The following is a 13,704-nucleotide window of genomic DNA, read 5'->3' as shown; positions in this document are numbered from 1 at the left end:
CTCCATGACTTTTGGGGTAAAAGTCATGTTATTTTATTATGAATACTGGCTGCATGAAAATCAGCTTATGACTCTACAGTTTCTGCTTTTTCCCCTTCAATTAAGTAGGTAAGAGATATAAAAAAGAATCATGAAATTAATAAGAAAGGGGTCTTAAAATTTACATGTGAAAGTGCATCTGAATTTATTGACCTATTTTAAGTTATTTGGCATCTGTTGAGAGAGACAAAGAATTGACAGTCTAGCAATGTCATGGCAGTATTCCAGTATACCTGAGGTATGGTCTAGAAGCTTCTGCTTAGACACTCAAATTTATTTTTAAAAAGCCTTTACCAGGGGAAGCGTAAGTCCCCACTCCTTCAGTGTGGGCTGCACATGGTAACTTCCTGGCAAAGAGTACAGTAAGGAAAATGGGAGAAAAAGTAAGTAGCTTTGTAGTGTAGAAGCCTTGACAATCAATGCCTCAGCCAGGTAATCAAGGTCAACATCAACAGTGATGAATCCCATTGATAGTGTAGACCCTTGATGTGATGTGGTTAAAGTGTTACTTTACCAACATGGCCTTCCTTCCAAAAACACACAATGCTAGTCTAATCATGAGAAAAACATCAGACAAACCACAATTTTAGTAAATTAGGAAAAAAAAGACCTTCCATGATGTAACTAAGTGTGGACATGAACACAAATTTATTATCACATCTCAGTTAAGGACAGAATGGCTAAATCTTTCTCACTATTGCTAGAATTGAAATTAAATTGTCAGTTGACATTGACTACTCTTACAAAGGTAAGTAATGTTAGGGGGAAATGGCTTAAAAACAAGTTTAAACCTCCTTATAAATACTAGCACTAGGAAATAGATGAATATCAAAGCATGCTAGATTAATGTAGTACGTGTAAAAATTAAGCCTAGGTCTCCAAAAAGGTAGGTAGTAACTTAGCCTTGAGAAGGAAACTGCTTGATATTTCAGAACAGAATATTGTTATCCTAGTGAGGCTATCTGGTTAATTAGGATGGCTTTTATATCAAATAGGAATCAGGTTATGTCAAACACACACACACACACACACACACACACACACACACACACACTTCTGAAACAGAAAGGGTTACACACATACGTACAAATCAAAGTACTTGTTGATGGCTTTTTGGTGCTCTTTTATCTACCAGATAACATGGAAACCCTGTAATAGCATAGAAATCTATCAGAGTTTTAGAAGTACAGACTTTCCTAGATTTGTTTTTAAAGAAGAACATTTAACTTGAGGATTTATTTTCCATGTGAAGGCTTGGGGGAAAATATCTGGTCTTAAACCTGTTTATTTTAAATACACAAATTTTTAAAACTCCTTGTCTGATTTAATTGGTTTATAGGAAAGTAGATTATGCACTGGATACGTATTTTATATGGAACAAAATGATTTCTAAGTTCTAGAATGTACTATAAACCCAGAGACCTAAGAAAATTCTATAATACAGATAACCAACAGCAATGTGCGTTACTGCATTGCATGTTTCTCATAAAATGTAGACAGGTTTCTAGAAGAATGCCTGCATTTGATTGGTTTTTTGTTGTTGTTTTTGCGGTATGCGGGCCTCTCACTGTTGTGGCCTCTCCCGTGCGGAGCACAGGCTCCGGACATGCAGGCTCAGTGGCTATGGCTCAGGGGCCCAGCCGCTCTGCGTCATGTGGGATCCTCCCGGACCGGGGCACGAACCCCTGTCCCCTGCATCGGCAGGCGGACTCTCAACCACTGTGCCACCAGGGAAGCCCTTGATTGTTTTTAAACTACCCTTTTGCTGGTTTTTTCCTAGACCCTTTCTACAATATGTAGGAGAAACTAATCCACTTATTCTTTACATAATACTGCTCTTGAGGGACAATGTGAGCTCCTTCCATCTATTAATCAGAGTAAACTAAGTGAGTTTATTTTAACAGATGTGCAATGGCAGATACATTCTCAAAACCAAATGTCTTAAGAACTGAAAGGTATGTACTTTACACCTCAAATAAACATCATTCTCTTTTTATATTCTAGTGCACTGACAGGCAGAATTCCCCAGTCACATCACCGGGATCCTCTCCCCTTGCACAGCGAAGAAAGCCACATCCAGACCCTCTCCAGATCCCACATTTAAGCCTGCCACCAGTGCCTCCTCGCCTGGATCTAATTCAGAAAGGCGTAGTTCGGTCTCCCTGTGGCAGCCCAACTGGTTCACCAAAGGTAAATCAATTTTATTAGAAACATAGATAATAATTTTATGTGATGATTATTGATTGCTCAGGTTTTTAAAATTCCGTTACTCATATTTCTTATGCTCTTGTTTATGAACAACTTTGATGGGTCTCTCATTTTGTTTATAGTGAGTCCACTATCATATTCCTTGCTTTATTGCTATAAAAGTTACATAATTATTCAGAGAGGGCACATGTCTGTAACAGCCCCCTGATTTGCTAAAATAAACAGCAGAGTAAGTATAGTTATTCTGTAAAATGGATTTAAAAGGTCATTACATGTATTAAAATAAATTGCATGCTCTTATTAAATGATATTTTACACGCATTTTCATAGTGTCTTGACAAGAAAAATGTTATGAGAGTATATTTGCATAGGGCTTAAGATGTGATAGATTATCACCCAAGTTTCAGGGTGACTCAGAAGAGGGAATTATATGTACCTTTTACACCTGAAGGAATTAATTACAAAGAATTACAGTATTTGCAAACTAATTGCATTACTGTTTAATATTAAAGACATAATTCTATCTGTACATCTAAGCCCACAGTTGTAGTTCTGTGCAGATTTTTTTCCAAATTTGAAAAGGGAATATTTTGCTTTATTAAATATAAGATTTTAAATATTAATCCCATTCGGTAATATGTGTTACGGTCTAAAACTATTTAGAAGCACAGTATTCTAATAGTATTAGACTTTTCTACATTATAATTAACATGGTTTTAAGATCATATTAAGACTTTTTAGGATGTTATTTAGTCAGAATTATGTAAACACACATTTTTTTGCTAATATTTTCAAACAATGAAAGGACAAATCATTCATCAGATGAACTATGTAAATGAAAATAAAAACTGTGAAAGTCACATAGATTCAGTTCAGGAGCTTATACCTTCGTATTTCCACATAAGAATCAAACTGATTTTTTTTTTTTTAAGATCCATAAAACTCAAGTAAGGTCTGTAAATAATGCTGCTCTATTATTTGCGAAATTTTCAGTATTCTGGTAATAACTATTAAAGAACCGGAGCACATTTCCCCCTTGTCACTTGCTCTGTATTATAGAGGTGAACACAAAAATAACAAAACCAACATTTTCAGTCTTCCAAAGATATTACAAATCAAGGTGCTCTTTTAAAAAGTAAAACAACAACAACTTTGATGGTTTCTGCTGTTTCTCCTAAATCACAGAAACGTGCAAATAAAATAATTAATGACATTATTATTTTAATGTCAACCAGTCAAAATCACCATATAATTTTGATATTCTGCTACGTTTCCCTGTAGTCCTTATAATCCTAACATTTGAGTTTACGTATTCATTTTCTACAAAGAAATCTTAATATATTTGAGTTTTTCATTAATATTTTAAACTTTCATTAGTTGGTGATAAAATAAACTCATTAAACGATGGCACAGGAATCTAATAAAGCCCTACTATGACTTAGAAAACAAAAGCAATAGTATACTAGTCTGGAAGTCATTTCAGTGCATGGAACCTCTTTTAATGTTTTTCCTCTTGTGTTTCTTTAGTCTTCTCCTTGCATGGTGAGAAAACAAGACAAACCACTCCCAGCACCACCACCTCCCTTAAGAGACCCTCCTCCTCCTCCACCTGAGAGACCTCCCCCAATCCCCCCTGACAATAGACTGAGTCGTCACTTCCTTCACATGGAAAGTGTGCCTTCCAGAGACCAGCCGATGCCTCTGGAAGCCTGGTGTCCTCGGGATGTGCTTGGGACTAATCAGTCAGTGGGATGTCGCCTCCTAGGGGATGCCTCTCCAAAGCCTGGAATCACAGCGAGTTCAAATGTAAATGGAAGGCACAGTAGAATGGGCTCTGACCCAGTGCTTATGCGGAAACACAGACGCCATGATTTGCCTTTAGAAGGAGCCAAGGTAAGAAATACTCAAAGCTGAAGCTAAATAATCTGCTTATAGTCTTCTGATAAGAGGTAGTGTAAAAGGTTGAGTGGTGTTTTTTTCGCCTAGTGTGACACTTCCCTGCAGGTCTTTAATTATCTGCAAATTGTAAATAATCAGAAGCTCATTAAAACTTGAACCTAACAGAAGTCAGGAAGAAGGTTCTAAGTAATGATTTAATTTTCATATGAAGACACCAGACAATTTGCCAGAGATTTAGTTCACCTTCCCTTATTTCATCTGCAAACTTTTTTCCTATTAATGTTGTCAATGGGAGAATCAGCAGTCGTTTTTTATTTAACTCTCCTACTTCTATCTAATTTGAAAAGAAAGTTGTATGGTTATAGCATATCATCAATCAGTCATTGGAGTTATTGTTGCCTGGGACAGCACACCTTAGGCAGCCAGGTAGAATGAACTTCTCACATACATAAAAATACCAGGTCCAGTTCATTGTTGGAAAGCAAGGTCTTTCTCTATAAAACTGAAAGAGTGTCACACATGTTGAGTTCTAACATGAAGGATATTACCACTGTCATTTATATGTACAGAAAAGAATTTAAGCATACAGGGAACCTAAGAGGCAGCAGCAGAAATCATTGAGTTTCGAACCCTCAGTGGGCCCCTGGCAGAGCTGTTCTGTAATGTTTTCTGGTATTTGTGTCCACGATATTTTTGACTCAGATCAGATCATCACCATCTTCCTTCAGCTGAAGGAGGCTTTGCCTCTTTTGAAGACTGTAATATTTAAGTGTTCCCATCTCTCTTGATCTTAAGTTGTTATTTTAGGGGAGTAGACTATTCCTTCAAAATAATAGTTTGTAGTTGGTGAGTTAATCAAGAAACAAAGAACTGTGAAGAATGACTAATGTACTAAATTCCTGTATGTGTGTACACACATGCGTGCACATGTGTGAAGGAAAACTCTGTATAAGATTTAATTATTCGTGATATTCTAGGGTAGCCAGGATAGCAAGAGTCAAAATTGTCTACTCAGGCATTCAAAACACAGGGGAAGAGTGGTGGTGGTTTGCCGTAACTCTTTGTTAGTGCCTTGTTGGTACCTGCAGGCTTTCATCTATTATAAATATGAAGATCTGTAAAGGTTTTCTTCAAGGTCATGCAAAGGTGATGTAAATGGAAGAGAAGGCACTTATAAAAGCATTTTTATAATGTTCTCTGAAAATGGAGAGCTTATCTTCAAAAGTATGTTTCTACAACTTAGAATCTTGATCAGAAGGACCTGCCTTTTTTTTTTCCAGTGATTTTTTCTTCCCTTTAGTCTCTATTACTTTTCATTCATACATGATCACACTTGCCTTAAGGAGAGTGTTCAGAAGAGCTCCGACATGAATGGTTATATCTTAGCAACATATTACAATTTATTTCCTGAATGGACTTAGAAATACTTAAAATATAATAATTATCTTGGGCAATTCACTGAAGACCGCTTGTTTCAGGGTTCTTCTTAGATAATATGTTATACAGTCTTAGCACTAAATAAACGTGCCTTTCTAAGCCCTAGAATACAAGCTATTAATTTTTGTATGGATGGTGGTTGTTTTAAATTGGGGTTATAATTTCTTAGGTTATAGGTATGAAATTTTATTTTTATTATATTAACTATAATATAAGTTATTAGTATTAGTAGTGATTTAAGTTATAAAGATTCCTTTACATGTTTTCTATGTGAACTTTCATGTCTTGATCATTGATACATGTTAATATCCCAGAGAACATTGAGTAAAGTACAAAATTTATGTCTTATTGAAAGCTGAATTTGTTTAACTCTATCTAAGTTAGGCTCATTAAAATTCATGAAGGTCTAATCTCATATGTTGTGTGTATTAGCATTGCAATGATTATATTCTCAAAGTTAATTTCAAGTTACAACTAGATTAACATTTTTACCAAAATTAGACATCTAATATTTCTCATTTCAGTATAGTTGTTTGACTTTTAAGGCAGATTATAAAGAAGGATTCATACATAATGTATTAAATGCTATAAAACAGACCATGTCTCCCCTTATTCTCCTCTTTTATTATCTTTTGAAGGTCTACTTCAGTAGACCACAAGGTATATCACAACTGACATAAAGTAGAAAAAGCCCAATTCCTCTTATTTCACTGTTGGGAGACTTAGAGGCTAGCTTCAACCGATGGAAAACTGCGTCCATCTAGGATCCTGTAATTCTCAGTCTCTGCATGATCCTGGGTTGGAGTTTCTTTCTTTCTTTCTTTTTTTTTTTGGTGGTACGCGGGCCTCTCACTGTTGTGGCCTCTCCCGTTGTGGAGCACAGGCTCCGGACGCGCAGGCTCAGCGGCCATGGCTCACGGGCCTAGCCGCTCCGCGGCATGTGGGAGCTTCCCCGACCGGGGCACGAACCCGTGTCCCCTGCATTGGCAGGTGGACTTTCAACCACTGCGCCAGCAGGGAAGCCCTGGAGTTTGTTTCTTAACTTACGTCTCTGTAGTTCCTCAATCCAGATTGATTTAATTACGTATTTGTAAGCACTTTCTACATACAAGACTCTCCTAGTGTTCAGGATAACCAGAATCCCAATGTTCTCTCCCCTTTCAAATTTAACAAAATGTTTTTATAGAAGAGGAACTGTTCAACTCCTTTAGGCAGAAGTAAAAATGATAAGGCAAACCTGATAGCTGCATTTTAACAAAACTAAAAATCTGATCAACATAGATCCACCAGGCTCTGGAATCAGACCTGAGTTTTACTTCCTGCTCTAGAATTCACTGGCTTTGTGGATGCAAGCAACTTACTACATCTATGCCCCCAATTCCACTTATTTCCCTTACTTTATGAAATGAAATAATAATAGGACCTACTTTCTAGGAGAATAGTTACCCTCCAAATATCTAAGCCCCCATATCCCTTGGTTATGGAATAAAACCAAACTAGATGTGGAGTCTTAGTATAAGTTGTAACAGTTCATTTTCATTTAAAATAGTTGTCCTTATTTTTTTTTAATTTAAAACCAAAATCATTATCTCTTTCTCCCCTTCCTCTCTGCTTTTATTTAGCATAGTGGCTAATGAATTCTCAGCAAACACTCAATAACTGGGTTGCTGAGTTATTACAGTTAGGTTGATGACAGAGGGGGAAAGAGTATATGCATGCTGGGGTTGGAGGTGGGCAGGGGTAGGGCAGGAAAGGACTTGGAGGAAGAAGATGTCTATGGTACACTAGGAGCGTAGACAGTTTTTTTAATGTATTTTTCCAGCACTCGCCTTCAGCCAAAGGTAAAATGTAACTTTCTTGTTTAAAATAGGATTTTTTACTCTTTTAGAGAAGTAGTCATTTTCTATAGATAGATCACATATTCACAATAAGAGGGAAACAAGGGAGAAGGGTTGAAGAAGGGGAAATGATTTTGATTTAAAAAGACTTGTATATTAATGAAAATGGTAAGTGTTACAATATATTCTCACCCTCCATACCTAGTGTGCAGTCTTTAAAAATTTTTTTTTAAAAATGTTATCATGCGAGTAAAGGGTATAGGGATTTAGATACTTGGAGGCTGATGTGTTATCTTCACATAACCCGTCAGTCTTTCCAAATGTAAGCAAATACATTTCTGTGTCAAAGAGTAACAACTATCGTTCAGACTTGTTTTCATTAAAGGAAATATCTCAAATTAAATATCATCTGCCCATTTTAAAGATAAGAAAACTTAGATGAGTACTGAAAGTTTAACAGTAAGTGTACATATGTAACACCATAAGGGGAATTCATGAAACTAAACATTCTATAGAGTGAGGACTTGCTGCCCTTTGTTGTGTGTCCTATGTCAGTGTGCCAGTTCCCATCATCCATTAGAACCATTTGCCCTTTTTATTTGCATCTTTCCTAGATAAATGGTAAGGGAAGCAAGGATAAATTAAATTCTAATTACTCTATTTGCTAACTGTAAAGAGCTCTAAGGAAAAAAGCCCTCTAATTCATAATTAAAATGAAGTGTAAGAATTCTGTGACTTTAATTTACTCCCATTTCTCTTCTCCCTCCCACCTAGCATAATCAAGTTAACTAAATTAATACTTTACTTTTTAACATGAACCTGAAAGCTAAGAGTTGTTACGTTTATTTACCTTGTTTTATTTTATTGGTAAGAGATTTCTTTCCTATAGGACTGTTTCCATTCCCTCAAATTCTAGCCACATTATAAACCTGTTCCTTACTTAATACTTTGTTGGCTAGATATTTAGTTATTGTTGTTGGTTTGTTTGTTTTAATTATTTTATTGCACGAAAATGTTTTAAAATATCATTGGAGACTTGAAATGTATCTCCTTATATCTAGATACTAACACTGTGTCCAACTCTCTTTATTTGTTCCTCTTAAAAGATTAAGAATGCTACTGTTTCCTATGTGATAAAAACGATCTCTGACTTATGTTACTTCAAGTGACATTATTCTAAAATGACCTTGTGTACAATAATCTGTTGAAGATGTTGCTAGATAAATACATAGAATGATTCCTCTTTTTGAGATTGTGGCTTTTGCTATTTTGGTGGAGAGGCACATGTTTATAAGAATGAACTTAAACTTATCTGTGAATCTCAGGTGCTGTCTTTCAGAAAATAAGTCCTCTGTGTACACAGGTTTCATTTTTAATCTAATGTTTCTGAAGGATAAATTACAGTGATATTTTTGGTGTAGTGTATGTGTGCTCTTACATGTGTGGGATGGGGGAAGGGGGTTGTGTTTTGGGTTTTGTAATTAAAAAGGTTTTTCTTAATTGGGCTAAGATTATCACAATTGTGTTTGTTTTCCCTACATCTCAAGGGTCCCAAATGCTTTAACATTAAATTTTAGACAATATCTGAATCATAGGAAGATATTTCAAACTTAAGAATTAGGATGAAATGTTATCTTGAGGCATGTGAAAAATATTAATACAGGGTAACCTAGAGTAACCTAGAGTTTATAATAAATTTTGTGATAACTCAGATTATACTTCTTCCACAGGTAGTATAAATTCCCCTTAATGTATTCTTATTCGTTCAGCCTCTTTCAGTTAAACGAGTAGGACGTTCAAGACACTGTGGCGAATACAAAATGAATCAAGCACAGTCTAGTGAGGATGAGACAGGTATATAATTAAGGGATGAGGCATAGGCGAAGCATCCAGAATATATAATGTGGGATGCCCTAGGGGGAGAAACATTCCAATTGAGATGCAGGGTAAAAGAAGGAATAAAGAAAGCTTCGTGCAAGACGGATCTGTAGACATTAAAAGATCAGTAGGTAGGGCTTCCTTAGTGGCGCAGCAGTTGAGAGTCCGCCTGCCAATGCAGGGGACACGGGTTCGTGCCCCGGTCTGGGAGGATCTCACATGCCGCGGAGCGGCTGGGCCCGTGAGCCATGGCTGCTGAGCCTGCGCGTCCGGAGGCTGTGCTCCGCAACGGGAGAGGCCACAACAGTGAGAGGCCCGCGTACCGCTAAAAAAAAAAAAAAAAAAAAAAAAAAAAAAAAGATCAGTAGGTGGTGGTGTTGTAGACATGACAGGAAGGAATAGCATGGAGGTGGGAAGGTAAGCACAGTGCAGGAAGTCAATTTTGGACAGACTCTAGGGCATACAGAGAGAGTAAGTATGGTAGGTAAAACTATGGCAATATAAACTGAAAGCAGTTACGGAGTGGAGTGTCTCATATTCTATACCAAGTTATCTTTAACTTGGTAGACAAAAAAGAGCTTTGAAAACTTTTTTGGCAGAGGAATGATAGGATCAGAATATTTAAGTTGGTAGCATGTCCAATGGAATTGTGGTAAATTTGCAACAGTGAACTAGGAAGGCAGAAGAAAAAGATGTTTCCTTAGTTGAGAGTTTAAGAAGGCCTGAATCAGTGAGATTTCAGTGTGAACTGCTTCAGTTGATACTATCAATCTACACATTTGAGGAACTACTGTTTTCTCCTATTTGCAAAAGGCTTTGCAGATTTCCAGAGGACATAAAATATTTATTTTTGGCTCAAAAAGTTGTGACTTACTGCAGTCTCTAAAGTAGTTTTAGATAAAATGATTTTGTCTAATGAAACGGATGCAGGTGGGAACATGGAGTTCAGAATGAAATAATCGTAAATCTTGTCATCCAGTCGCTTTAGATGAACAGAAACATGAACGTCATTTTAGTACCTGCATTTTTAGGTCCTTTACAAACATGTATGTATGCACATATGTAGTGTAATGTAAGTCAGTCAGCAGTCAATGTTCATTTGAGCCCTACTGTGTGTAAAGCATTGAAGGAATGTCCTATAAAATGAGGAAATCAGAGTCTTTGTCCTGAAAAAGATTCACGTAGAACTAATACAACAGAAATTGTTATTCCCATAGCTCCCTTTTATTTTATAATTGCTGAAATTTTACTAGGTATCAACAGTGCATTAGATACTTGCTCCTATTAAAACAAATAATTGCATATAAATCCATATTACATTTCCCAGAATGAATTTTAAATGTGTTTATGACAGAAACATCAAGGAGATTTGATTGCAGAAATCATACATTGTATCCATTCTGGCAACAATTGCACAGGACTCAAATTAAGGATGACTTTATATGCCCATTATACAATGAGCACTTGTGATTTGACACATGTATTTGTTGGTTACAAGGGATTTTTTTATGTTAGGGGTTTTCATTGAACTGTACAATAATTAATATCTACTGAGACATTTCTTTTCTCTAGCAAAATCGAAAAAACTCTGCCTTGTTCTGTTATTCGGTCCATAGTCAGAAACCCAAAGAGATATTTTTGTCATAGTGTATCTCTAGTGTATTGAATCTAATGAGGAATCAAAGCTATATATAGCACAGGACTTTTTTTTAGAGTGATACTTTAATGCTATAAAATTTATATTTTGTAGCTTTAAATTGCAAACATTGATATATTTCAAATGGATTCTTTAAACATGTTCCTTTTCTCAAGTTGCTAGGGAAGGGTATGGCCTTTTCCATTTCGTACTTTATCTAAAGCTTCAACACCATTTTAGAACTGAGGGGTGAAAAAAGAATTGGTAGGTCATTGATTGGGTTACCTAGAACTATTCAAGTTACATCACATCCTTTTTGCCACAAACCAGCCTACACCTCTTAAATATGAACTAGTAAAGAGTTTGGGAAAGAGCTTCATGATAAAACCCTAATGATTAAAGGTCTTAAAATATGTTTAATCTGTCTTTGCAAAGTTACTCTTTTTTTCTTTTAAGTTGCTTTCATGTCAAGTTGTTGGATTAGTTAAGAGCAGTTGTTAGACAGTTCCCATATGTAACTGAGCAATCTGGAAACCAGAATTTCTGAATTCTGAGTAAACACTGGCTCTCTATGGTACCTTATGAGCAAGGTAACAATTTTGGTTTGTGTTGTTCACACACCAAAAATTATATTTAAAATTGCTTGCACTCTGAAAGCCAGACCAGGTCTCTAGTTACCAGTAGTGCTAAAGCTTCGGCCTTCAAAGAACAAAGGCGTTTCTGATTATACTCATGCATTGTTTTATCAAGAAGTTTAGAAATGTTCTGTTAACCCCAGAGAGATATAATTTAGAACACTTTTATTTGGGAGGAATTGAAATAAGAATTGCACCGGTGCTGCTTTTTTCTTTACTGAATCCTTACAGAGAATGCTAGCTTTTCAATAAAAACTGATCATGTTTGGGGACTTTTACTATTTACCTAGCTATCTATATGATTTATAGAAATTATAGCATCTCCTCTCAATATAAGAGAGGTTGAATCAGGTTGTATTTTATTTTTTCACATAAAAAATGGTGCTACTTTCGGGCGGTGGTAAATAATCACGATGGTGCTCCTAACTCCTAAGTAAATTAGATGGTATTTCACTTGTTCAAATAAACTGAAATTATATATTCTCTTCAAAATTATAGATTGTCTAAGAACTGTTACTGTTTTAAGGTTCTCCAGAAGTTAAATTCTAAACTAACCCTTTGATTTCCTTTCAGGTCTTTTCCAATGGTCACCTGGGAAGTGAAGAATATGATGTTCCTCCCCGGCTTTCTCCTCCCCCTCCAGCTGCCACCCTTCTCCCCAGCATCAAGTGAGTTTTACTGAATCTGGAGATCAACTGTCCATGCATAAAGTTGTTATAAAGAGTAGTTGTGAGGTTCTTAGTACAGAAAGTACAGGGGTGAATATGCATCAATAAAAATGAACCAGCTGGATTTTTAAACTAAAGTACCAGAAATCGAGATCCTTTCTGATTCTTTGCTGATAACTACAGCATTTTTGAGACTTACCTACACTCTGAGATTACACATAAAGCAACAGAGAAAAAGCTAAGTCTTCCTGCATCCAGGAAGAGGCTCAAGTAGCACAATGAGCTCTCCTTTCCAATTCACGTCTCTTCCTTAGAGGTATCACATTTATCCCACTACCCAGTTTGACATGATAAGATAATCTTTGGTTCCTCCAGTTTTCTCATCTCTCAAATCCATCCCGCCACTAAGTCCTGTTGATTGTTCTTTTAAAGTTTTTCATATTCAGCTAATCTTCCCCATTGCCCTAGTTCTGGCTTATAACGGGACAACTGAAAGAGCCTTCTACCTGATCATACGATATGATCTCAGAATGGAATATCAATGGATTTTAAAGCTAGAAAAATGAGTTAAACTAGGTGTCTCATTTGAAAAAATGGGGACACAAGAAGCATATCAGACAGTTAAGGGATGGTGTCTATCCAAATCAAACCTGGATAAAACCAAGTCTCCTGATGGCCATTTCCCTACTCTATATTAAATCAGGCTACCTGTCTTTCCTCCAGTATATTTTATTCAGGTAGCTGATTTAATTTAAATTCTGCCTTCCCCAGATCACTTTCCTACTCAAAGCCCAACATTGTTCTTTCTTTCCTTCTAAATTAATTCTGTGCTCTTCTGCTATATCAGTAAGATCCACAGAATTTTACCCAATTAAAATATCATTCAGGAATTCTAATGCTTGCCCTCTAATCTTGTCTTGATTTTTTTCCTGGTTTTATGAGTCTTTCATGCTGTTCCCTCCTGTGCACCAAGTTTTCAGAATCTTTATTCTGAAGATCCATGTCTCAGGCTCTATTTCTGTATGAAAACTTCTGTGACTTCAGTCATAATGATGGTAGTAAGACTGATTCTCATTCCTCCTCCTAGAGTTTATTTTCTACACATTTAATTATGTACTTTGCTCTACTGTTTTCTAATACTAAAGTGCCTCTCCACATTAAAAAGATTATAAGGTTTTAAGGGCAAAAACCTTTTCTCGTAATCTCTGCTTCTCCCTTAACACCTTACTGTTTGCTGTTTAATGAGTATACTGATAGTACTTGGTCGCTTGGTGGATTGACTTTATCATCTGCTAAGGTCCTCATTTCTAACTGAAAGTCTTAGAGCATCTTCACTCCTTCCTCTGCTGGTCACTGGATGCAAAAGAATCATAAGCTAGATACCAGCTCCCAAGATATTTACCATCTACTTTAAAATAAAGTTAACGTACATGAAATCACAAGAGAACATTATGCACTAAACTGTA

At 36.2% G+C, this 13,704-nt stretch overlaps 1 protein-coding gene across 1 annotated transcript in view; it reads left to right on the top strand.

Moving 5' to 3' along the window:
* The window catches only part of CBLB (Cbl proto-oncogene B), a 214,431-nt gene that overhangs the window by 151,453 nt on the left and 49,274 nt on the right, over positions 1 to 13,704 (top strand). The window contains exons 11-13 of the mRNA XM_060010593.1: positions 2,044 to 2,229; positions 3,775 to 4,140; positions 12,144 to 12,238. Coding sequence (XP_059866576.1) covers positions 2,044 to 2,229; positions 3,775 to 4,140; positions 12,144 to 12,238 — 647 coding nt within the window. The remainder of the gene's footprint in view (positions 1 to 2,043; positions 2,230 to 3,774; positions 4,141 to 12,143; positions 12,239 to 13,704) is intronic.

The sequence above is a fragment of the Delphinus delphis genome, chromosome 4, assembly GCF_949987515.2.
Source record: "Delphinus delphis chromosome 4, mDelDel1.2, whole genome shotgun sequence".
NCBI classification, from domain to species: domain Eukaryota; kingdom Metazoa; phylum Chordata; class Mammalia; order Artiodactyla; family Delphinidae; genus Delphinus; species Delphinus delphis.
Note: the sequence above shows the minus strand (reverse complement) of the source record. Positions and strands in the feature narration are given on the sequence as shown.